General features: G+C 41.4%; 1 protein-coding gene across 1 annotated transcript; it reads left to right on the forward strand.

Moving 5' to 3' along the window:
* The first annotated feature begins 228 nt into the window (after positions 1–228).
* LOC136439712 (meteorin-like protein) lies at positions 229–25,377 on the forward strand. Its single transcript, XM_066435254.1, has 4 exons — positions 229–928; positions 4,955–5,361; positions 11,907–11,963; positions 21,475–25,377. The coding sequence occupies exons 1-4, from the start codon at positions 813–815 to the stop codon at positions 21,807–21,809; spliced, it is 915 nt and encodes a 304-aa protein (XP_066291351.1). The 5' UTR covers positions 229–812; the 3' UTR covers positions 21,810–25,377.
* The last annotated feature ends 1,468 nt before the right edge of the window (positions 25,378–26,845 follow it).

Raw genomic sequence — 26,845 nt, forward strand, 5'->3', positions numbered from 1 at the left:
CGTCGTTTGGTCTGAAGAAGGACAAGTAATTACCACGCCATCTAGCGACCGCACTGCATGTGTTGACGGTTGAAATGTTGTACCGTTGCTGGGTCACTAAGCTTTAATCAACGACCTTTGAACGAAGAAAGGTAGCATAGCTTTATCTCTAGATACACTCTACCAGCCAACATAGCCAAGAAAAGTGCTGCAAAGTTGAGTTTGGCTTCTCTCCAGCCTGCTCACCCCTCTGTATTTTGGACGGTTCCTGGGCTTGTGTTTGGCATCTCATTACGCGAGCTCCACACGTGTTGGTAGGTTCGCCTTCGCAGCCGCCTGTCACACGTCACCTCTTTTGTTACCGAAAATCAATTAATTAGCCCGTGTTTGGAGTCGGAGACGTGTGCGGGGGACCATGCCCAAGTTCCGCCAGCGAGTGGCGCTTTGTTCCCTCCTCTCCTAAGTTACTTTTCCTTCCCAGAGCTGTGTGATCGTGTGGACTTTTTTTTTGAGGAGGCTTCTAAGGTGGCGTGGAGACGGGCAGATTTGCAGCGGTGTGTAACCGGGCGGACGTGATTTGTTGTTACGGACCGGGGCAGGTACGGCAACCGAAGACGCTCGGGTGTTTTTTTCCGGGCGTAGACAACAAGTCTACCGTGTCTGTACTTCTGATCCCGGGGACTGTTTCCCACCCTTCCCGGTCTTTCTGACGAACTTGCACGGCCGTGTTGAACATTCCTGCACGGTGTGTTTACCATGTAAACCGTCTCCTCACGAGAAGTGCTAGCAGACCGAGCCAAGGTGCGCCGGACGGCGGCGGGGAAGACTCCAGCATGCGGCCGTTGCGGGCTGCCTCGCCAGCGGCGGCGACTACCCTGCTACTCTGGACTTTCTGGCTGGGAGCTTCGGCAACCAGATACTCAGAAGATCAGTGCGACTGGGCCGGAAGGTTAGTCATTCTCGATTTCTTGGATAAATCCCTAGTTTTTACCGATCTTCTAGACAAGTTGTGGTGAGTTACGCCCCGTGTGTTTGTGAAAGGAACCAGTGTTGTTGAAAATCTGTGTTAAAAATGGCCGCCGGGGTTTGGGGGAAGCGTCAGTTTCAGACACAACTCTGTTTACAAAGTCCTTGAATCTTTCAAACGATCTCTTTACAAACTTGTAGAAGTCTCTGTTACCAAATTTTAGAACCAGTCTACGATGTGTTGTGATTTTTGTTTGGAGATATTTGCTGAAAGTCCTAACAAGTAAAACGCCGAGATTACATACGTTTTAGAAATCTAGGGCAGTGAAGCAACTTAGATCAAATTAGGCATTTAGGGGCCATTTTTGTCCCAATCTTTTTGTCGTTTGTTGTTACTTTGTCTCTTGTTACTTCCCTTATGGAATAATTATCTGAAAGGCTAAGCTTTTGAAAATAAGATATCACAATGTGATTGTCAAATATATATTGGAGATACAAAAGTGAAACGTTAAGTTTTTGTTTATCAGATAGGCTTAGTTATCACAACTGAAGTTTTTTTGGTGTGTGCTGTGGACAATTTTGTTATGCTTCTTTGCATCATCAAGAAAATGTGTGTTAGTCGAAGTTTGAAGTTTGAACACTAGCAAGGTTTCTTTTAAAAGTCCCAGAATCTGTGTTATCTTCTAGACAATAAAGACGTTTTCGCACCTCCTCTAGCGAAATTACCTTGTCTGCCAACATTACATCATTTCTGTTTCCACTTGTCTCTTTAAGTGGCTAAGAACAGGTACAATTTCCCAAAGTAGCCGGTTCTAAACTGGCAAGATTTTGAGCGGTCTAAAATGAAGTCTAGTCTTACCCGTGGACGTGCGCTGCTGAAGTTATCCTTTCAAGATCTTTCATCGTGTGGACTTATTTGCTTACCATTTGTAGAAGACCTGGCAAGGGCCTGACCCTTCACCCGGCATAAGGAATACAGCTGTCAAGATTCACTTCTTACACCTCCCACCCTCCTTGGCAAGACTCTCCCCTTATTTTTTATTGTCCAAGCAGAGGTTAGACTCAGCTTGTTTAAGACGTTTATGTCGGCCAAAGTACAAACGAAGAAAAGGTCACAAAAGGCGAGGAAAATCGCCTAAAAAGACGTCTAAAATTAGCCGTAGTCTAAACTCTGCTTGGAGTTGGAGAGTATTCTGTTTTCCCCCCTCTTCGTTTTCCTGCCAACGACACATGGTCTCCAGACCTTACACAAGGATGTGCTGAAAGACTACACCCCTAGGCCCATAAGAAAGTGTGCTCTCCACCATTCCAAGGAAAATCATGTCAGAACTAGAAGGTTTTTGGTCTCGGAGTGGGTTTACTTTGCTTGGTCAGCCAACTACCACATGAGCGACATTGTTGGCCGATGGCTTCATGCTATTTCCCGGATGGTGACATCATTTCTTTCCTCTTTATTTCCTCCCAACCCCGTGAAGAATAAATAGAACAAAATCTCTGCCGGTCGGTTCGAAATTCCCCACTTATGAGCAAACGTACAATGGCAAATACCCCTAGAGTAGACGGATAGAAGTGGAATAAGAAATTGAAGCTGTCCAGGATATATATATGATATATACATGTCTGTTTCCTGTTTTTGTACCAGTTGCAGAAACCACAAATGAAAAATTGAAAACAGAATCAAACTTGTTTGAAATAACATTGTCCATTTCTCTGTATTGGCACAAGTCACTCAATGCTGTAACAACATACCATAGATTTATTACTCACTGCATATAAATGTGAACAGATAAGATACAAATTGGATGCATATTTGAAACTTGACCCATGATTTTGACTCTTGATAACCCACATTTTACAATTGATGATTAATGCTCCTTAATAATATTTTCAAAGATAAAAACAGCTTCCACCTAAATGGTGATGTAACTGCATCTGTGCTATTGTAATCTTAGGAAGTTAAATCCTTTAGTTGCATAGGCAATGGCCTCTCAATTTGGGAAGGTTCTTGACTGGATTGGCGCTTCACTGCATGGTGCCCATACCCGCCATGTTAGACATACCGTTTGGTTGTTGCGTTTGACCTAATCCAGACCTAAGAAATGCAGGGTAGGAGTATCCTAAAATTTTGCTTTTGCAGACACAGTTCTGCAAAAAAGGAAGAAGATGGAAAAGGGAAAGAAAACTGATATAAACTTGAGTCATGTCAACTTTTCTCATCGTCTCTTGAACACATTTTAGAGAGCAGCTGTTCACAAATCATTTTTCGAATCCTTGAAAATGGAAGAAAGTTTCTGATAAAAAGTTGGGAGTTACCTGTAATGTAACATTGATTAGGCGTGAGTGACAATTCATTCAATGTACCGGTAATACAGTGTACCCAAGTCCATGTGTCGGTAAAGGGTGGTTATACTGGTTGGCTGACTATAGAAGCCATAAAGATCCCACCTTTGCATCTACTGTCGTCTAGTCTACCTTTCTTTGGTTCAGAGAACAATGGATCTGTTTTTGTTGTCAATGGAATGTTGTAGAGTCAATGTTACACCGCCTTCAACACCGTCTGAGTCTACTACATATTGTTGCAGCCTGGTTACCTGTTTTGAAATCTTGCAAAGTAAATTTTGCACCCGCGTCTCTGCTTGAAAATATGTTACTGTAACTGTTCCGCGGTTTAATTTGTATGCAGTTAGAGTGTTCGTTTTGCACCCGTCCCTTTACTGTCGAATGGTATTTTTGCAGTGTGTCATTTGTTTCTGGAAGTCTCATAGAAACAGGGTCGGTTCAGTCATGAATACTGGGACCTTGTGGTGTAACACAGTTTTGGTTTGTGTGATAAACAAATCTGGGCACCTGCCACACCTTTTCAAAGACAAGGGACAGAGTACATATTTAACTCTTGAAGTGGACAGCAAGCATCACTCTTTTACTCAACCAAACTGCTCTGTCCTGGACTATACGGTGCTTTTGCCACAAAGTATCATTTTAGAAAGTATGTTCTTTTTACTTTAACCTTTAGCACACTGGAGTAGCCATTTGGCACCCCATTCCCTATTGGTTACAGGGTTAGGCAGCAGGGAGAAAGTTAAACAGCCCGCTGCACTGTTGTGAGTTGTGTTGGGTTTAGCATGGCTTATCCTCGATCTGTTAGTTTCCACCCAGCCCTGTTCAAACTACAGCGTTCTTTCCCAAAGATTATCTTCTTCTGAGACCTGTCACCTAATCTCCTTCCACCGCCTCCCCTGACCTCACATATGTATGTTTGTTTTGTGCCCCACAAAATTGATGCATGTCCCCAGAAAAGGGGATACTCGCTTGTCTTTTGTGGGGCTCCATTTGGTTTCATTTCATCTGAGACTGCCCACCACCACGCCAGCACGGTTGCGTTTAGCTGTCAGTTTCACAGGTGGCTGAAGTCCTATAGTTGGGGAGAGTGAAGGTTCTCTGGGTTCAGATGTCCTTGTGTACCAATGGATATGACTGCCTTGCCCCACTTGTATCAAATATCATTGTTTTGATAGACATCACAATACCACAATATAGAAGATTGATTTTCCAAATGCTGGACGAAACTTACAGCAACAAGCTGAAATGTAGGTCTTCCAAAAGTTTTGAAGTTTGAACAACCAGTGTTTCACTCGTCCAATGTGTTTGAGATTAAATCCTCTCATACAGCGGTCCTTGTTGTTATAGTAGAGTAACAGTAATTAACAACAGAGACACCTGAAACAGGTCAAAAATTGCCTAATCCAAATATTTATGTGATGAAGTGGGCTCTGATTTTATAATTGAAAGGGTTACTAACCTTTCATGTTACAAAAATGCTGGAGAGTAAACTTGCCGCTACCTTGTTATAGCCACGGCCCCTGAGTTATATACATGTGTTGATAGGTATTCCATTTTCTGAATGTATTCTTTGTTGAACAAACTTCGGAAATGCATTAGCGGATTGAGTGCGTGTAGAATGTATACTTTTGCTTGGCTAATGATGTGGACGTTTCTTGTTTCCTTGCAGCGGTCTGACGCAACAGCAGCAATCCAAGAGCGTACAACAGGTGTACTTCCGATGTGTGGAAGGGACGCTCGAATGGAAATATCCCCGGGGAGCGTTACGGATTGTTCTGGAGCACGGAACGTCGGGAAGAGACTTTAAGGGATGCGTGCAAGCAGATCGGACGTTTAGCGGTGCCAATGTTTATCTCGAAGAAGACGAGAAACTAAAACTGATAATCCAAGATGGGGAGTCCGCCGACAATCTTGAAAGACTACGATGTTTTAGTTCAAAAGATGGAAGAACGGCGCTTTACGTGGAAGCTGCTGCACACCTCACGGGCGCAGAGGCTGTGGTAAAAAGAGTCGTGACGTTGAAATACGAACTACAGTTGGTCACGCATAGACATTTTGGGGAAGACGACTTTAAAGGTAACTTTTCATGGATTCTTACTTGGTAGACAGAATTATTGAGAATAATTTTTGGTACACGCCCAGAGATTCTTTTTACACCCACACTCCACCCACGTGCTGCCATTTAAATCACTCCTGTCCATAGCAGTTTGTAACCATTGACAATTGCTTTTAGCATTCAACTTTCAGCATTCCTTTTTTTGTTCCTACAATTTTCCGTAAATGATGTATGAAAGCAATGCTCTACTTGTTGTAACAAGAGAATGCAATTTCATTCAATGCAATGTTGATTTAAATTTACCATGCAATTTACGGTGCTAATTGAGACCATTTGCTAAGCACACAAAACTGATTGAGCGTGATTTTCACAGGCAAACGTGAAAAAGAACATTAAAGCGTCTACCTCTTTTCCCATATGTGAAGAGAAACATTAAGACTATTTCCCCTGAAATACTGCTAGAAGATAGGGTTTTTACATCAAACTTCAATTGTTAAAGAGAAGCAAGCACAAGTGAGCAACTTGTGAAGTTCTAGCTCGTGCAGTGGTTTGTGTAAGGTGAGCTCTGAACGGGTACATTTCCTCCAAAATAAAGACCACAAGACTTGAGAGCCAAAAATATTCACCACTTTCTTCAAAAGAATTGTGTACCATCAAGGCTGTTTTCAAGGCCTCCATATTTTGTATACAAAAAAGTTTTTGTATTCTCTGTTTTGGACATTTTGCCCCCCTCCCCCTCTGGACACAAAAGAAATATTCTGAAGGTTTGATAGCAGCAGGAGGGTTGGGGATGGGTTATTTGTCCTGCTGGTGGATTGATGTTCGGTATCAGTTATGGGGAGACATGCCTGACAAGGTGTTTGCTGTCACTTAGGTGATAGAATCCATGTGAAACCATACACTTCTGGACTAGACACATCTCTCACTTTGTCTGATTAGCACATTTGCTACAGGGTGTGGACAGTTACTCATTTCTTATCTAAACAAAATTTGTCATCAGACGGGGTCCTTTGTGACGCTCACCACCATGCCCTGTAAGGATGGACGCAAATTCTCAACAATCAGTTTTGCTGGTGGCATTTTGATTGCGACACATCGTGTGTGTGGTGTCGTGCTTCCAGGTCAGCAGAGCTAAGGCTTGTCGTGTGAGCGCACGTCGCCCCAGGCTCCTCCCATTGTTAGTGGTGACATTTGAGTACTCAGTGTTTTTGAGATGTTTCAAAATGCAAGAAATTGTGTAATTGTGCGCATCTGCATGGATTTTCTCTCCTTCTTCCTAGCCAATGTTTACATAGACACAGCCGAGTGGCCTTGGTATCATTATTTTTGAGAAAAGACGCATTCACCAGTTTTGTTTCTCATGCACATGATGAATTCAAGCTTTTGAGAAAAAAATCTTCTGCAGCTAACTTCTAAGTTGTTGTGTCATCCCATCTCTCAAACATAATTACAAGCCATGCATGTGGAGAACAATTCTATCTAAAAGCAAATTTGACCTCTTTGCTAAGAAAGATAAGAGGCATGTGCAAGATCTGCTTGAGTGGGAGTGATTTTAATGGACTACACAGACTTAATTGTGCAACACCTATTTTCTCTGTTGGCGATGACAGAAGCCCTTATTACTAATTAGCAAGAAGGGTAGAATATCCTGTATTGTGCTTCAACTGGTGAACCATAGAGAACCAAAGTTCCACAAAAGTATGTCTCTGTTGTTGTTTACCTGTGTTGTCAGCAAGGCTGGCATGATCCAGCATTTCTTAGTTTCTGCTCTTTACAAAGGCATCTTGAAAATTCGTTAGGAATACAAAAGAGTTTTAAGATCGAGGAATCAGATAGTGTATTCAAAGAAAGATAGGAAATAATGTAGATTGCATCAGCATGGGGAAAATTTTTAAAGTTCGTCTTCTTTGTTTACCCCTATCTTCTGAGCAACAATTGTTTGCTGGGTCATCAATTTGCCATAAACTGGGTAATTGCCTTCGGGAAAGAGAGCGAATGTAGATGTTTGGTGGCTTTTTGCATGTAAACTGGACCAACAGCATTCTTGAAGCAATGGGGCCGAGAAAACAAACAAAACGGAATGATAGCACAGTTTTTCTGTAAACTACATTCAGCATCAGATGCATGTAGAAATATTTCACCATTCCGGATGTCAACGTTTGTGCTCATAATCTGGGAATGCAGATTGAATGCTGGCACTGTTTGATAAGCAGCGTTTTGTCAACGGAAATCTGTGGGAAAATTTAGGAAAGGCAAAAACACTGCCATTTTTTTTACTGCTTGTTGTTCAGTGAATCTTCTACATAGTTTGTTAGCTTGGTGGTCGTGGTTTTATATACTGTAAATGCCTAAATGTTCACGGTTTTTGCAGAGACCATTTCACCGCGAACTTAAAACCACCGCTAACATTTTTGTCCAATACTGTAGCAGTATCTATGTGACAATAGCGCTGCCGCAAACTTAAAGCCACCGCGAACAATCCCAAATTTCTAACTTTTCTTTAAGTTTTAGGTAAGTAGTTTCTATGGTCCTGTAGCACTTAGTTTCCAGGAACTTTCAATATCAGCTATATTTGAACCACATGAAAGGCCATAAATGTTCAGATGCACTGTGGTTGTTAGGCTACATTAGTCAACCATGCATCAAGTAAACATGCCCAGACATGTGCACGTCATACGTGTGTGGGGCACACGAATTATTTTCACACCCCACTGCGTGCCGCTATCAGTAGACTTTCACATATGGAGCATTATAGCATCAAAAATCAGATAATTATGAAGCACATTTATCCAAAGGAGATACGATTTGAATTGCACAAACTAAATACCTATGTAGGCATATCCTGGTATGATAAAATGTGGAAATATTCTGAATTTTGATAGGAGAATTTCACTACATTTGATGTTTTGTCCATTGACATCAAGACATGAAAAAACTTGGGCATATGTTTCACTCCTAGTCCTCTGTAAAGAATCACTGATACCCATTGTTTCAGAAGACACCCCTCTCGTTGTCACAAGTCTTCAGTTATCCCGCCTCTGGCGAATTACATTCTGACGCACCTTTAAGTGGCTAGTCGCGTGATAGGCGTCTGGCGTTGTGTACATCAATCAGACTGTGCTGGCAGCCAGCCATGACTTTTCCTTGCAATTTTTAGCCAAAAGCTTTGTTCGTTTTTCAGCCAAATTTTCACTGTTTTGCCAATATTTTGATAGAAATCTGTAAACATTTCTAGCTATCCTTGATTTGTATGCTTTCTACAACCAGAAGCAAGACCAGATGTTGTGGGATGTTTAAATACCCTACCAGGTGCCCTGCGCATATTTGCTTTGGGTACTGAAGGAACGTAAGGTCGTTTCCGTAGGGTCGTTTCTGATCCTCTTTTGCCCTGGTGGAAAGACGGATTATCTGGTCACCCCCCTACCTCCAGGCCATCCACAAATCCGCTCCCCTCTCATGAATAAATCAGAGTTAGCGAGGAACAAGCACCCTGTTGTTGCAGTCTGTCTTGCTCCTGCCACTGTGCTTTTTTTGTTGGTATGCTCACAAAGGAAGGGTCCAAACTCTGGTAAAGCGGTCCTCATGGGGGGATGGACCTTGGATAGGGAGCCGGTGTCCTGACCTCAAGCCTTCTCTGACTGGTACCTTTTTGTCAGAGGTCACCTCTTGATGAAGTGTTCACCCCCATCCTGTTGAGGAAAGAGAACTTGTTGGGAGTCTCTCATTCGATCGTTGCAAACAACAAAGTTTTGTATTCCACTAAAAAGCTATCCTTGAAGCTTGCTCCTTCCTTTATAGTTTTTTACTGGTGTCAACTTTTGTGAAACTGATTCTTGTAGTCATACAAGTGATATGGCCACAAATAAGCAAGTAACCCACCCTCGCCTCCTTGGTACATTCTGTGTAGTAGTTTATTTAAGAAACAGAATATCCAACGTTTATGGTAATACTGTTGTGAGTGGAAAATAAGACATCTTCTAGCAGTTTTACAGCGGTGTGAAGATTGATAGTTGGTATGTCATGACCCTGACACCCTGTCACAGTCCCTGCCCAGGATTGCACTGTGGCCTGCACAGAATCGCAAAATAAAGTCATGTGGGCTGTCACACAAGAGCTGGAAAAGTGCCAACAGGACGGTACTAGAGAAGTCTGCTGAGTCACAAGTTCCAGAAAGCAGGATTTGTTCTCAAGAAACATAAGTGCAGTTTCTGTTGTTGTTCCATGGTCTTTCTATCGTTATTAGATGATTGAATCATGCTTATAGGGGGTACCCAACATTGGCCAGCCTCTAGGCACCATTACAGCTGGGACAGGGGTGTTTGCATTACACAGACTACATCATCATGATCTTCCAATCTGTTGATTTGCATATATTGCTTTAAATAGATGCTATGTATTTGATGGAAAACAAAACAGATTCTAGCAGTTGGAGGTACAGTATTTGTTATTCAGGTTTTAAAAGAGTTTTCAAAATATTGTTGATCTCGAGCTCCATGGAGTGTTAATTTGATCATAGTTGGTATGGAACTTTTCAGGGACAAAAGTTTTGCACATTGAATGGTCCTCAGCTGTTAATGTGCGGAAAAATGCAAATAGAGGACAGCAAATAGGAATTGGATATCCTGTTGTATAATCTTTTAGGCAAAGATGCACAGAAAGTGATGCTTACTGACACTCCAACTTAGTCCAAGGCTAGAAGGAGCTAGATTTCAGCGTCCACAGAAAGTCACTTGAAAAGATTTAAGGAAAAAATTGAAGAAGATGTATTTACCTCAAAACTACTATTTGAAGTTATCAAACAAATTATTTTCAGAATTCAAACCTTTGCAAAAGAAGACACGATGCAGTCTCAGAGCTTGACTTCAAGTTGCAGTTTTTGGCAATGATATATATAATATGAGAATTTTTAGCCTAGGTAAGTAGGTTAATTTCTTACTGGCTGTGGATTCCGACCAATGTAAAGCCACTACTGCACTGTAGCCTGCAAAACATATTCTCTTGCCTTTCAAGCGTTTCTCCTTAATAGTGCTTTTGTCTGCTTTGGATACCACCATTCATACAGGACAGACAAAACAGGACCTTTGAAACAGTAACGTTCTGAAAGAATGCAGTGGAAAGAGCAGGTTTTTTTGGACAGGAGTTAGGAATCCTGATATTTATGCCCTAGTGTGTTAGGATAAACATTGGGTAGGCAGTCTGGAGTGCTTACTGGGGATAATGTGGTACAAAAAAGTCCATAGCCACAGTAAATAGGGCGGTATAAAGTCCCTTTTACGCAGTGTAATCCATAACATGTAGGCGGCATGTATTGTGGGTACTGGCGTGTGCCCTGCATCGCGTTTCTGGACATGAAAGGGATAGAAAAACGTGTAAACCAGGGGGTGAATACGGGGCCAGGACTAAGCGTATAGTGTTCTTGTCAGCTCAGAATGCAGGTCTCGTGTTTGGTTTCCAGCGGAGGTCGCTTTCACCATTGTCCTGCGCGCAGGGTGGGTTATCGGGGGAATCTAGATTAAACAGTACTCGTCCAAAGATCGCTGGTGCGCACCGCGACAGTTAGAAACGGCGGTGGCGGAGCCTTCCGGACACACGCCTCAATTTGTTTGGCACGGACGATAATACCTATGACCCGAGAATGGGGGTGGATGGCTGGTCGAGTTGGTATCAAAGGGAGCGGCTTGGCCGGCCATACCTGGCTCTAGGCTGGCCTGGCTGGTATTGGCTGATAGCCACAGGCCAGGCATTCTTTCATGCATGGGCACCTCACCTTGGTGTTAACCCACAAAGACTCCATTCTCCTCAAAAGACATTGCAACCGTTTTGCTGCTGTAGGATTAGAAGGCTGCGTTGAACACTTAACAATGTGTATATCAGGACAGGATCTTTTATAAGTTATAAAGAACGGCATAATGGTGGTAATTAGTTATACCAGCTCTGAATGATGTCACCCTCCTTTTCTGGCAGCCTACAAGTATGATGTACATGGCAAAGTAGTCTGTCTACACTTCATACTTTCCTAGCCATTCATTGTGCATATATATAGGTATGCAGTTTTTTCTGAATGGAGTATTTGACATACTACAAGTCTGGACATTGCCATGCCTTTATTCATCTAATTCCGAATACATTAACATAAAAAGAAAGGGGAAGATGGAAGGAAATACTATAGAGTCATAGACAGTCAGTAGTGTCTAGAATTTGTTGATACATAACTAGTATTACATTTATGTACTAAGGACAAATATCAACAAAAGGGTAAAGGGCACGTTCTATTTTATGTACAAGAAACTATATGAACAATAAAGGATTAGATCTAATAGGTGGATGCCAAGTAGAATATATTATAACAGGAGTTTTTCTGGAAAATTTAAACAAGTGGTAGCACACACATGCGAGGGAGCGAATTCTATGTGGATGAATTGATCGCTGAGGGAAGGCTGTATGCTGGATATTAAGCTTAAATCTGAATTTGACAAGGGGGTGCTGGGCTAAAACAAGAGATTTAGATGAACCCCTGTATAGTATCAAAATTAATCAGAAAGTTTTGTTGTTTTTGTCTTTTCAGAGTGCCGACCTTGCAATGACACAGAGCTGTTAACAGCGTTCTGCAGCAGTGACTTCGGTAAGTTTCTCCACCAAATTTATATTAATTTTACATGTTGTAAAAACCCACACACTTTTCTGCTGTCCAACTGTCAATCATTGTTTCATGTCCATACATTTTTACACACTTCTTGTGAATGTCCTTACCTCTTCTTTCATACCCTTTTCTCAAATCCACCAAATAAGTGAGTCTTGTATCTTATAAGTCTAATGTCAGAATAATATATTACTAGACAAATGTAACTTAGGACGTATTGCTGAAGGTATTTTATTCAAAAAGAGGTATGATTTCTGGATCTGTTTCAGAAATTCAAAACAATGCATGATGGGGCGTCAAATTGGCATGGGTCCTCCGTACGCCGTTTCCCACTTCAGCGATCACCGATAACATTTCATTTTCCCAAATTATATTAGAATTGTCATGTCATGGCAACTGATTGCCATCGCTACGGCCCTGGGGTCAGCGATTAGAAGTAATACCCCTCACACTCTGCGGCAAATAGCCAGTTTGGGCAGCATTAGCGCCAAGTATCCACTACAAATCAAATTCCCAGCAGGCTGTCTCTGTATAATGGAGCTCTTTCTAGAAATAAGCCCATCTCAAAATCCCAGAAGAGACCAGACTTGTATGGCTGATGAGATAATGCCTTTTCCCTGGAGAGTGTGCAAAATTCCCATTGTCTGAAGTTATTACGGTGCAACTATCGTTTCATCCTTGTAAACAGGGTACGAAGTATTTCTTTTTGGTAACAGGATGCCCAGATAACAGATTGCCTAGTATACAACCTCCTGTTTCCAAGTTTGTTCAGAGTCACTTTTTTTTCACACTTCAAACTATCCCTTCTTTGACATATTTCTTGGTCAAAGATAGTTGTCTCAAGTCTGTCTTGCACAGTTACACTTCCTCCACTCCAGAACAAGTAATTTCAAGGCCATTTCGCACACGCCATTACTGTTAGGTTGATTATACTCTTTACCGCGATTGTCCCACACCAAATACCAGGTTCTCAACTTTTTCCCTCAGAAATTTCAAAGCACCATGGAAATTCACAATTGCCTGCCCATACGGAATGGTCCACTTTGCGGAGGAAAGGTCGTTTATAACGCGAGCGGACACACTGCCATTACCAATTTATCGTCCGTTTTACCTCCTCCCAAGTTAATGCTAGGTCTGGGGATGGAAAAGAGTTTCATATTCAGTTTTCCCACCGTCCGTTTCTAAGGTTTTCTTTTTTCGCAAAGATCCCCACAGGTTGCCATCTGTCAAGTTAACAGTATACTCTTTTATAAGATTATATAAGACCTCTTAAGACGCATACTTAAACAAGCCAAGAAAACAATTGACGAACAGTTGACAGCGTATTTTTAGGGAAATATTACATTTATACATATACATCAGTGTTAATCGAAATTCTATTGCCACTGCCTAACAAAGAATGAGAGTTTGGAAAGTTTCATGTTGACAATGTAAAAATGAGAGGAAAAATATTTCAGTTGTTTTGAATAGTCCTCAGAATACCCTTTTTTTGACTTGTAAAAATTGCACCACTGTGAAATGTTGTATTCCACCATTTTGTTGGAATGTTGACACAATACAGGCCACTGTTGTAATAACTTAATGTAGTAACAAATGCAATAACCATTTTAAGACAACCCTCTGAAATGAATAGCTTGTTTCCATTTTGGGTAACCCTTAATGTTGGAACCCTGGTGAACTCCATTGTACTCCAATATGGAATTGTCCTGGCAGCTGGGCAAAATACATCAGCGGGACCTTCTTTATTGCACAATGACCAGCAATAGCTGTTTACCCACCACAAAGAAGTAATTCTGGTCTCGGTTGTCAGATCCCACCGCGGTCTTTGTGCCAAACTGACGATTAATAAACATTGACGGGATTCAGACCTTTTTTCTGGAGTCGATCACCCCGCTATTCCGCCCTGCTAACAGGGGAATGGATTTGCCATGCCTACTTTTTTTGTCCTCAAGCGCAAGCGTCAGTCCCCCAGACAGATGCACAGATGCTAGCACGAGGGAGAGGGGAGGGTGTCCCAAACGTGGGAATGGTGCCCGCCTGCTTCCCTGCCATATTGCCCGTCCGTCCTCATTGGAGGAGCAACAATTGATTTTCCTCTGCCTTTGTCCCCCCCAAAAAGGGACACAGTCGAGCACTCTTGCGCAGAGTTCAGTAGCCTGGTCATTCAGAAGAGGGGCTTTAGTGCCAGGTGTTGTAGGAAGGGCCACTTTGACCAAAGCACCATTTTCCTTCTTGTGTTTTGTTTGGTCCAGCACAAGTGGACAGATGTCACCGAGTCCAGAGAGTTGCCAAATGTGTTTAATAAAGAGGGTATAGGAGCCATGTGTTGGTACGTGCATGGCAACATTTTCATAAATACAGTCGCCTTTTTGAAAAGAGTTCAAGGATCTCTTGATGCTACAGACATATTCTTACACCACACCTCAGGCTATTTGTATGTACAGAGGTACAGTTGCCACTCCAATACCTCATCAGTATGTTAGACCAGATGTTAGAGTTAGTGGAGGAAGGGTAAGAAATGTAATACCCTTTCTTTCTTGACCCGTGGTGGCATGCAAGCACTCGAAACAATGTGCACTGTGTGTGTTTAGAACTATGGACATCACAAATGTTGGTGTCATACTGTTACTGGTTGATTAGAATTGTTGCTATAAGGAAAGGTCCCAAAGTCTAATCCATCCAAAAATTGAAGGTGACACCTGGAGTCTGAGGTATTCACAAAGATACTTTCAAATCTGTTTAACTTTAACACCTTATTTGCTGGTTTTGAAAACAATGACTGGACCTTTATGCAAAGGGTTTTAGAGGATGTGTCAGTATGCAGTAATAATGAAGTCCTATATTATTCGTACAATGAAAAACTTAGAGGCCAACCTCACTTATTGCAGTATCAAAAGTATGTCTTGCAACCTATACGGCTTGGAAAAAGCTGCACAAGTTTAGAAAATTTTCAATAAAAGTAAAACACTTGTCTCAGAATTTTAGTTTTTAAATCTAATTGCATCAGGGTATTTTAGTGTTATTTCTAAAGGCTAAATATATGTTGAAATCCAAAGAACTAGATTAACCCAAATGTACTGAGTCAGCAAACAAAGTCTACTAAATCTTTTGACCAACACTGAATGCAACGCAGTCCTCTTGGCAGATGTGGACAGGCCTCTCTTGACAAAATCTCCTCCCCTTTCTTTTGAAGATTTCAATTTTGCACCATCATAATTTATGGCAAACGCCATTTTCCCATCCAAAGAATATTGCTAGGTAACCAAGCTCGTAATAAAGTGCCGACTCCGCGTGATATGAGATGCCCACCAATTGATAATCATTAGCGTGCATTCAGGGAGCCTTTAGAAATAAGGCGTAAACAAGTGTCCATGAGAGTTTGATGGAGTGCTTTGAAGTTTGTTAATGGTTGCCTCCTCTTTCAGAAGGAGTGTCACCAACTTACTGAGAAAACATCCATTACCTTGCAGGTGCTGGAAGCACACAGGAGAGTTCAGTCTTAAACCTAGACATGTAACAAAGGATAGATAGGAGTCAAATGGACAATGGCAAGTCTCTTGAGTCTTGTTAATGCGTAGAGATGTAGCAACGTTATCTTGTGACAGAAACCCATATAGGTGTTAATGATATGGTGCTTTGAGTATGAAATGTAGAATATATATTCGAAAATTGTTCATAAAATCGTAGAGAAGTGCTTGTAATTTATTCGAAGTTAAACAAATATGTACACTGCCGGGCTGCCTCCAGGATGTTATGAGATGGAAATGGGATCTGTCCCAAAGTCTGAAGTTCCTGACATGAAATTGATGAAAATATATTTTTGTTAACGTAAAATTACAGATTTTACAGCAAAATTTAACAACATGGGCTCGCAAACAATAAGTGAGACAGAAAAATATCTAAAGCTGGAGACAGCCCTGGTACTCTGTATGTTTGAAATGTAGTTTAATTTGCACAACTGCACAGTCACAGTGCTAAGAAGAAGCTACCTGTCTACAGTTCAGGCATCATGTCATGGTATCGTTGACCAAGTTTGACATGGATTTCTGATGGGTTCACAAAATGTGGCCATTTTCATGGGAGGTCATGGCAATTTGGGATTATTGCCGTCTGTGATGGAGCATTTTCCATGCTGGAATTGATTGAATTGGAGGGAAGTCCCACAGGTCCCAGCCCATCACCACAGGTAGAGTGGACATTACTGGTCCCACCTGGGAATAGAGTGCGTGGGAAAGTTGCACACACCTCTGGAAGTAGCCACCAAAACAATAAATATGTTAAACTGCAGACGTTGGGACAGTAGTAATGCAATATTGCTAATTAGGCCACACCAATTTAATTTGAAAAAAAAATATGTATTTCAGAAAAAAAATCATGAAATTTTTTTTCTAAAATTTTTTTTGGGGTAAAATAAAAATCTGTTAACCAAGAAATTAAATTGGTAAATTGGTGTGACCTCAGCATCATAAATATTTTTCGTGTACATCCATGATAGTTTGATGGTTGGCATTAGCTGCTAACTTTAAAAATTGTGTTGAATTTTTTTTTTCGATGAGTTTTATTTTGGTGAGGTAACATCGCTGTTGCTGATAAAATAAGTTTCAAGGACAAAGGATGTTTTGAAAGCCGTGTGACGACTACAAAAGGAAACGGTTATACCAAAGATGGTAGACCGCGCATGTATGGCCACTGCATGCTGTGGTACTGCTTGTGTGCAGGTCTTTTGAGGGAACCCAATGAATCGGCCGGATGGCTTTTCAGAAAAATAACCATTTGGGGTGACCTTTGATGACCGCACTTAATGCTTGGGGTCATTTTGTATTTTGGTTAAAAGGATTACACCGTCCAAAATGGTGGACTACAGATCAGTGCACAAACTTGAGCAAGGCTTCTCTGAATTTTTTTTCTTTCCCCAATGTTGGGTTTCCATAGAAACAGCAGGATCTAGGCCGTATTTTCAAGGAGGACAAATGAGAAGGAGTACGCTGATTCAATTTAGAAATTGTAATTATTGGCCCTGTCGACCACCCACAGTATCGCTCAAAGGTGAACCCAATTTTTGTCAAGATTGCCAACATATTACAGGGGGGATTTGGATTAACATAAATCAAGGCTGCTTGTAGTAGATTCAATGCCTGGTGGCTGAGTGATTTCATATACAATTTTCAAGCTTTTTTGAACACTTATCCATTGTTTGAGATTTGATCAAACAGAAGCCCATGCCACAAATATGTGAAAAATGGAAAGAAAGATACAGTTGTGATGGCAACGATTATACTGGTACGAAAATATAGATTCAAGTAGACTTAGGACTTTTGCTAAATTACACAGAACAGTTATTTGGTTAGACTGATTGAAGACTGTGTTTCTGTAAAACAAGGATGAGGACTTTTCCTCAAGAAATACAAAGACAAGTAGAAAAATAAATGTACACTGTTCGTCAGTTGTTTGATCCCTGGTAATTTGCCAATAATAGACCTTTCAGTCACATTTTGAGATTTGGTATATGGTGTTGGTACAAAAGAAAAGTTACTGTCATCTTTTATTGATTTCATTGACAAGACCCTGACCCTCCCCAAAGACTCAAATGCAGTATAAATCCATATCAACCACCAGTCTCAAACCTCCCACCTCCTTTAATTAGGTACATGTAGGTCACTGGTTCAGGGGAGTCAGGCAACCCTGGAGTTGTTGGAGAGACACTCTATTTCATCTTAGAAACAAAGTCTGCATAGTTGGCATACCGGGTGAGCAAGGCTAGGCACCTCCAGCAGACTCCCTGTGTTTACAAGGCTGGCCGGCCTCATTACAACTAATTTTCAGGAAGAAAATGAGAAGCAGACCCGTGTTCTGGGAAGATTACCCTGCACAGCTAGCCTCTGCAAACTGGTAAACAAAGGTGATGAGGGGATTTGCCAGGAGTGCGCAGCACCTGTATGGAGAAACAGGTCACTTTCATACCAAACGTATCAGTTACATTTACGACGTTGTGTGCACGATTAACCCTTAGTAGACTTCCAGTAGTAGAAAGGTAGCAAAATCTTCAACACGATGAAGGCAACTGCCTCAACCGAAAGAAGAAGAAGAAACCATTTTTCATTTTGTACATTGCAAGAGCCAAAAGATCATATGGTAAAATTTTTTATCAATTCCCAAAATTGCTTAATTTTCAGTAGCTTCAGTATTTTCATAGAGCTAGACTTTTCTGGACTCCATTCCTTCGCCATTCCATCAATTGCTTCTAATTATGATCTCAGTCAGATAAATCACATGTGAAACACAAGCCTTATCCCCAGTACCAGTCCTGCAGTATGTGGGGGATTATTAATCGTTACTTTAATATCTATCTCGAAAACAGTAAGGGTCTTAACGATCAGAAGAGTCGTAATCACGAAGCAGATGTGGAGTAATCCTGAACGAAGCAGAAACTGGCTGGAATCCCAGCAAGCAAATCTTGGCTATTGACCCTGGTGGAGGTGTTGCATACCTCCACAGCTCCCCAAGACATCTTCTTTTGGCGCCTCCACCTCCATAGTGTTATTAGCCCGAGAGAAGCATTCCTGCCGGGCCCAAATTGAAACCACTGGGACGACTTTTGAGCCTTCTTCCTGAGCCGCAGCAATGCGCAGCAGGATGGTACCCAATTACTGCACATAACCCACTGGCAGGCCTAAGCCAGGTTAATTCTACTCACGGATAGACTGGGGGTTGGACGCTGAGATGGGGATAAGATTCAGAGACCCCTGGGGTAAGACCTGGTCAAGAATAACACAGAAAAGCAGGCCCTGTTTATCCTTGGGTACATTTGCTTGATCCCGGATAGGAAATGAGGATATAGGCCAGGAACTTCCTTGTCTGAAAAGGCAGCTTTCAAGTTTACTAATCAGCGATTTCTAGAAAATGTGTACTTGATCGATGTTCTTCAAGTTTTGGCTGTACCATATTAGGTCAACAGCAGTGCAACAAAATATGATATTTTAGAATCTCCTTTAAAAATATGTGGGATGGGGAACAAGGATAACTAATGACTTTAAGGCGGAGAAACTTTCAACACATCATAAAGCTGAAAAGTGTTAATGTTATTCCCATCTGGATGCCCCCCTCCCACATTTTGTGGAGAAACATAAGTCCTGTCTATCAAACCATCCCAGAAAGATAAGAAATCTTACATATAAGATCCCCCAATCAAAACAATCAACATGCAATTTTCATGGTTGTCATTCAGATGGCAACCTTGTGGCAACCTGTTTTTCTTCTGTGCTATCATAGCTATCATATAGTATCAGCTGCAATAACAGTTACAAGGCAAAAATGTAGCCTTGTGCATGTGCTAAGCGTGATTGGACGCAGCTTGATAGTGATAGTTCAAATTTGTCGCTTACTATCAAATGCACTCAACGAACAGAATTTGCACAGATAGACAATCATTTTCTTTACAGTGCCTTGTATTTTCATAATTTCTGGGTTCATTACAAGCGATTAAAACATTGATCAAACAAACAGTAGGGGTTTAGCGACCCCTGGTGAGGGGTTCAATACACCTGATTTGCATCCCTTGAAATTAGATGGGACCCTTATTTGCCAATTTGTATGGAAATATGATGAAAAGGCCCTGTTCAATTATTCTCTTTGTCTGTGGGATGACAAGGCTTTACCATCAGTAATTGATTTCTATTGTGAAGTATATGTGAAATCAGTGCATATGAATCCTGTAAACAATTTTTTTACAGTTCATGACCTTTTTTATGGGTAATGTGGTTCTAGTGTATGTTCCTTTGTATCTTTGCTGCATATAGATTTACTTTTTTGTATGATAATATGTATTTGAGTCACCTTATAACAGTTTGTAACTGGTTGGGAACCAGTCAACTCATGCTTTAAAAGTTTGTTGATAGTAACAAATGGATTATTTATGCTTCTATACACTTTTCGCCCTTAATCCTTAAGGGGCCTTAAATTCTTGAACCATACTTCTACAATGTAATATTAACAGTGTCTTACCAAAGGTTCTATTTACATGTACTTTGTGATATGTAAAAAAAAAACACTTTGGTAGATGCCTCTCATCGACCAATTTTTGTCCTTGTCTGATTGGCCCATCCTTTTCCTCATGTGTTGCATCATGGGAATACATCCCTTGATGAAGATATCCCACAATGCCACTTACTTACAGGAAACAGAAATCCCACCTTGCAGATTCCTTCCTGTGATTCCGTCTTAACATTCCAGACTTGGCCCAAGTCTGCGCCCTTACATTGTCTCATGTGGGACAGATAAGGCCACAAGAAGAAACCAAAGTGAACATAACAAGGACTGACTTCAGCTGCCAGAACTTGAGGTCTCTGTTATGCCAGGGCATTCTGTGTGCACTTGACCTTGTGACCTTGAGACTCAAGACTGTCTTGGATCTGCTAGCAACGGGGACTTAGTCTGGGGAGTGGGTCTCAAGGATGATAGACTCGATTAATTAGAGAACAGCTGTACCATTTCAGTTGATGGCTTAATTTCCGTTAGACGTTTTCAACTTGGGCTTGAATAATGGGGTTGTCACTTGCTTGGAAGTATAGAGGTTATGTTGTAAACAATTCAGCCTTTTTTCTTCCCTCTTTGTGTACAGCTGCCTGTGTGTGTCTCCCGTCTGGTACTTGGGAGCTCTTGTCGGATGTCAAACTGAGCATGACAATCCTTTCCCAATCTGTGCCTGTCTATCCTAGTGGCATGTCTTCATCCATTGTCTTCCTGTCTCCCATCTCTTACATACACAGTGTTCACCTCTACACAGAAGAACACTTTGGTGAGGGCCTGCATGGGGGGGTCCCGACAACGCTCTACACTAAATTCGGAGGGCCGGCTACGTAATACGCTAAATTCAGAAAGCCTCCCTACGCTCTACGCTAAATTCAGAAAGCCCCTCCTACGCTCTACACTAAATTATGGAGTGGTCGGCAACGCTCTACGTAAAATTAAAACGGCCGATTACACTCTACGTAAAAGGGGCATGCAGGCCCTCTTTGATTTATATAACAGTAGAGATATTTGTCAATTTGCAGTCACCACAAGTCAAATATGTGGTAGACTTTTCATTGTTTTACAGGCTTTTCTGTTCTTGAGACAATTCACAGGTGTATTCTCATTGTGTCCCAGACCAAGGACCACCTGTCCTAGGCACAGGATTTTTGACATTTTTCCAGCAACATCAAACAGTGGTATCAGTGTCTGGTTACTTGTTCTCCATGTTGGACGGCTTCTCACCTACAAGCCCACCTGGCACTAATGGATCTTTTCCAGTGTTACCACCCCTGAAACTTGTCATTGTATATCTCTCACTCGCATGCCAGACTGAAAGTGACACATCACACATGGTTGTTCTTCTATGCTTCAGTAGACCTTTTTGTACCATCTCAATTATTTACGACTGTTCACACTTGATGAAGTCTGTGTCTATGTTTACACAGAGTTGACCTAACGGTTATCCTCTCCTTTTATCTTCTAGTTGTGAAAGCGCGGATCAAGTCGGTGACAAACAACGCGGACACCAAGGAATCCACGCTGGAGCTCTCGGCGAGCCAGGTGCTGCGTCAGAAGGAGACCATCTTCGCGGCCAACAGCCACGGGCACCACCACGGGCTGGTGCGGACGCCGCTGAAGTGCGGAGTGCAGCGAGGGGAGGGACAGTTCCTAATCACGGGAAGCATTCACTTTGGGAAGGCGCGGCTGGGCTGTGCACCTCGCTTCAAGGAATTCAAGAAGCTGGCAGAATATGCCACGAGGACAGGAAGGAACATGTGTAACATGGAGGAGGTGATCAGTGGAAAGGATGATCTATGACCTGTTCTGTGGCCTCCACAGGAAGCATACCACCCCCCTCCCCCTGCCCTGCTGCTGTGCAGCTGAGCAAAAAGTGGCCCAATTCCTATATGGAAGTGATTCAACAGGTGATGTGTTTGCACCCAGTACCAAGAGGATGCATGCTGTCGCTTTACCGCTGTACACACTGACCCTTTGCTACCACAACCTTTTGTACTTTCTCCTTCCATGCTGCGCTCATGGAGAAACATTTACGGAGACGAAACTTGGTCACCCTTCCCCAACACGGCGTGTTTGTGCGCCATATGTAACAATCTGATGGGACAGTTTGGGCGCAAGGTCGGCACTCCCTGCAGTAGAGGTCACCTTGGCCCAGGACGAACATTTGGTTACGCCATCTTTTGTGACCTTAGGATGACCTTCGGTGCAACTTCCGCTCAAATATTAAATGATAAAGTAAACACCCCTAGAGGTGTATGGCCCCAGCCACCTTTCAGCAAGACACAGTTCCTGGGGTGATTCTGGAAGGAGTATATCCCCACCTCAGAATGCCCAGGATACATCTGGACCTAATCAAGACCCACAAGACTCCTTTGTTTACGTCTGCTGCCAAGACAAGCAAAGAAAAGCCAATGTCTCAATTTAGGGTTCAGTTCAGTGAAACAGTGACTTCATTTTGTGATCCTCTGGTTTAAAAGGTGACATTGACCAATATCAAGTACACTGGCATTAACACAAAACATGCCTGGAACACATTGAAGTAGTTGGCTTGGAAGGTGGGAGGGGGGCATTGATTTTAGCAGCAGTATCTCTAGTTGTTATGGTTGATAGGCATCATGGGTAACCTGATGGTTGCTAGGCAACCCCAAAGGATGATGACTTCTCCATAATCATTGGATGCCAATCTTAACAGTTTTCGGATCTATCAATGTCATCCCAAATAAGGAATATTAGACCACTTCTATGTATAGGAACTCACTTATGTGAACAGTGTGGAGCACAGCTGAGGAGAATTGCAGCTTTGATCACAATTTCATCATATGACAAGTGAAATACTGTAAAATGCTGTGAAAGTTGGCAATACTGGATCACATTATTTTAAGGAAAAAGCAAACTGACAAGCTTTGTTCTAGTAAAGCTTTTTTTAGTAAAACTATTGTCCATAACATAATTGTATTGGCCAAGATGAATGTTAGCGAAATAGATTGAAGAAAACTGCCGTATTTACCAAAATAAAGCAGTTGCCAAGTTTTCCCATTTTACAGTACCTTCTGTATATTGATGTAAATAGGTGGAGAACCACAGATAATCTATATCACTTTTTACCTGTAAATAGTATCCTAGATTTTATCAATCGTTTCGCAATCATAACTGCACTTGGTGAGGAAATCACTGATGCTTTCAATTTGTACATCTTTTAAATCTTCTGCATTTTGCATCATGTTGTAAAGAGAGAAGACAATGATGTTTTTAACTACATATACACTTTGTAGATACCTACATTTGCATTAAGAAGAGAATTTGTGCAATACATACTCCTGGCGTACCGGAAAATACTGCTGGTTTAAAAGACAACTTTAGCCTTGTCACAAAATACTTGCAAGGTCAAAATGTTGTAATACATATACCATTATCATAAACCCTCCTTTGTTTAAGCCTTAAGCCATGCAAATTAGATTTTATGAATGATAGCGTAGAATTTAATCAAGTTGCTTGACATTGGCATCAGAAATTGTGTCGTGTTGACCTCAACATTGTAAACTGATGCGATTTGGAAAAAGGAAAAGAATATTGTTTATTGCAGTAGTTTGAGAACACAAATTTAAAGATGTTTGGATATTTTGAAATCATTACAGGAAGCGCATCATTTGTTATCATCACACGAGGTGCCGGTGTTATGTCCACGGAATTACAACTTCATGACCAATGGCTAAGCTTATCTTGGCGAGATAAGGACAGCTGTGCATTGCAGATTACAGTAGTCAGTCCCTGTTGAAGTTGAACCACACACAAAGCGTCATGCCAATGTTCTCAAGTCATGTGTTAGAACTCATCAATTCAATGCTCATTGTATCATAATGTACAAATCTGTTCTTATCACCAAACAATATGTTATGCTGCTGTCGTGTTTTAAAGCCTGAGCAGAATTAGATGTTGGCAATCATGAAATGTAATTGTAGACAGCTGTCAGATTATCCTAGTTTGTGTAGAATTCTGTTTTAGATTATTCTAGAAAGCCTCTGCATTGTAGCTTATACATGGACCCAGCACAAGGAAACAGAAAAGGCATCAAATTCTTCATGTTTATTGGTTACCGGAAGGATGACGTAAAACCCCAAACGCCCCGGGCAAATCCTGAAAGTGAAAGGAAATCATCAACGTTGCTGACATGCTGTTGAAATTTTTGGAGAATTTGATAAGGACGTCATCAGTAATTTTCTGAATCATCAGTTTCAAGTCGTGGATTTCAAAGGTTTTTGTTGGCAAATTTCTTGCAAACTAAATCGTTTGGTTATGAGACATATGGATATGAGGATTATTTGAAACTGAATCATAGTTTCATGGGACTTTAGGATTTCGTGCGAACACCCCCTGTAAACATCTGTTTGTCCCTTAGCTAAATTTACTCCAGTCTTCAAGTTTTTTTCTACAAATTTTACATCAAACAGGAAGAGCTTTAGTTTGATACATTTTTATGTGAACCAAAAGCCGATTGATTAACATCTCTCATTTGGAACATGTTTCCTTGTATGAAACAAACAGCCAGAGACGAGGGAGGATTTTCAACCATTTTGGGCCCAAATGTTTTATTTCCACACCTGGTAGCATACATCACTAGACCGTGGGAAACAGAAGTCAGAAACCCATGGTGGTATAGGGGAGGGAGCTTAGGGCCCTCATGCCCTTATTGGGAACCAAGACCCTTTTTGGACCAGACCATTTGCGATTTAGGAAGACAGTGTATTTGGAAATATCTTACAAAAGGAGATGTCTTCGAAACATGCTGTCTGAAACGGAATATTTGCTGCCTTTAAAAGCTTGTCGTTCTATGTGTATAAACATCATCGACCGTCTTTGTTTTCTTGTGCTGGTACCTTGATATATTTAAAAGCCGAAACTCTTTCTTGTTACAAAGTTTTCTACACTGCCATTTTCTCCTTTGCGAGCTTTTTTGTAAAGAAGTTGTGTATTTAGAAACGTGGTGTAATTGGGACCACTTTAGAAGATTTTATATTCCAACAAAATTGTAAGTTATTTACATAAGCGATACAATCATATGAATGTACATGAAAATGTTTTGCCATGCTTGTGCCACTCATCAAGAAGATGTTCTCATTTTTGGCTGTTTATGTTATGAAATCTATGCTTTTGTTGATGTTTCCAGTAATGCTAGATGTTGTTGTTGGTTTGTAGCTGCTATGTTAGGGATGTGTTTCTTCTTTTGAGTGTGGAGTAAGCTTGCCGTGCTGTACAGGTATGCTTCGTTTTTGTGCAGAAGAGGAAAGATGTGTACCATACCAAAAATGATGTAAATACTACTTATTCCTGACAATGAAATGTTGGAATTAAGTGGAATATGGGCAATATATGACTTGGTCATGTTTTCTTTAGATCTATTTGATTGCAGTGAATAGCATTGTTTTTGTAGACTAATCTGAATACATACCTTGAATGTATGGTGGGTTATATAGCTGTACGACTGACTGTATGACTGATTGAGGTAAAGATTTAAGCAACATTCAAAGAGCAGAAAATCTTGATTCTCACGGAGAATTCGACCACACACCAACGTCTCAATCATGACTATTAAAGAAGCACAATACAGTTGTAATTTCTGTATTTTAGTACATTCAAAACGATGCAGGACTTGACACCATGCTAAATCAATGCCATGTGTGTTCCCCCCAAGTGGGGCGTCTGCATAGAGACTCGAAATGGGCATTTCATAGGATCGGAGACCTTACTGAGACAATGGCGTCTCCGGTTAGGCTTTCAGTTGAGCCGTTCTAATGAGCTCTAGCGGTAAGAACTGCGGAGTGATTGTCGTCCCACCTGCCCGGCGTGCTGACCACCCCCTCCGCTGAAGAACTGGGGTGTAGACTCAGGGTGTGGCGGGGCCGTTTGAAGGCACCTGTCTACCTTAATGAGGTGTGACATAGGTGACCCCTTCTAGTTGGGACGCCTCTTTAGCATCTCAGCAAGGGCTCTCTCCATGGAGTCTTTTGTACGGGGGGTTTTAGAAAAACACCTTCCTAGGTCAGGTTTTAACGAGGAAAGGGATTCTAGTCTCGATTGTAAGACAGGTAGCTATGTTGACTCGTTGAGTGTCTGCTATAACCAGTGGTAACGACCAACAAGAGGTGTACACTGTGGACAGTATGACCGAACAGATTTGTCTCTTTGGCACATTTGTGGTGATTTGAATGTTATCTCCAAGCAGATGTGTAAGATCCTCCCCAGTTTCAGTGTTTTACGCGTGTTTAGGTGACGTATTTTTAGTGCACTGAGCCCGACCCTACATCTGCTTGGAGATTATAACACCTGTGGGCTGTGGATTGATATCATCCATCGTTTTGATAAGATGAAAAACAATCTGGAAGAATACAAAGGAGCCTGCAAACTAGCAGATTTAGATTGGAGACCGTTTTCCACTTTTCAATGTTTTGCGCAATAGAAATCAGTCTCAATTTTAGTCATCCAGGCAACCAAAGCAATTTTAGGGCCGAAAAATGGAAATTAAAGAAATACTGAAATCTTTATGGTAGTGACATTTACTAACACTGTCTAGCACATTTGTGTAATAACTTCACACTTTGAGCATTTTAAAACCGTGCAAAAACATGCCATACAATGATCCCCTTAGTTTTGTGAGCCTACAAAAACTCCGGCTACGATTTTCAGTGAGTTCTCACATCACAATAACGTCGTCTTTTTGCATGATGGACGTTACTATATATTGTGATAGAGTTGTTTGAACTAATCATGTATAGAAATGACTAGATAAATTGACTTTCAGAATCCGATTTTTCGAACCCTAATATTGCCTGGGTCTCTTG

This window comes from Branchiostoma lanceolatum, chromosome 8, assembly GCF_035083965.1.
Source record: "Branchiostoma lanceolatum isolate klBraLanc5 chromosome 8, klBraLanc5.hap2, whole genome shotgun sequence".
NCBI classification, from domain to species: Eukaryota; Metazoa; Chordata; class Leptocardii; order Amphioxiformes; family Branchiostomatidae; genus Branchiostoma; species Branchiostoma lanceolatum.

Coding starts and splice junctions, on each gene's coding strand:
- LOC136439712 (XM_066435254.1), top strand. CDS start 813: ATGCGGCCGTTGCGGGCTGCCTCGCCAGCGGCGGCGACTACCCTGCTA. Junction 5,362..11,906: donor TGGGGAAGACGACTTTAAAG/GTAACTTTTCAT, acceptor TTGTCTTTTCAG/AGTGCCGACCTTGCAATGAC. Junction 11,964..21,474: donor GTTCTGCAGCAGTGACTTCG/GTAAGTTTCTCC, acceptor TTTATCTTCTAG/TTGTGAAAGCGCGGATCAAG.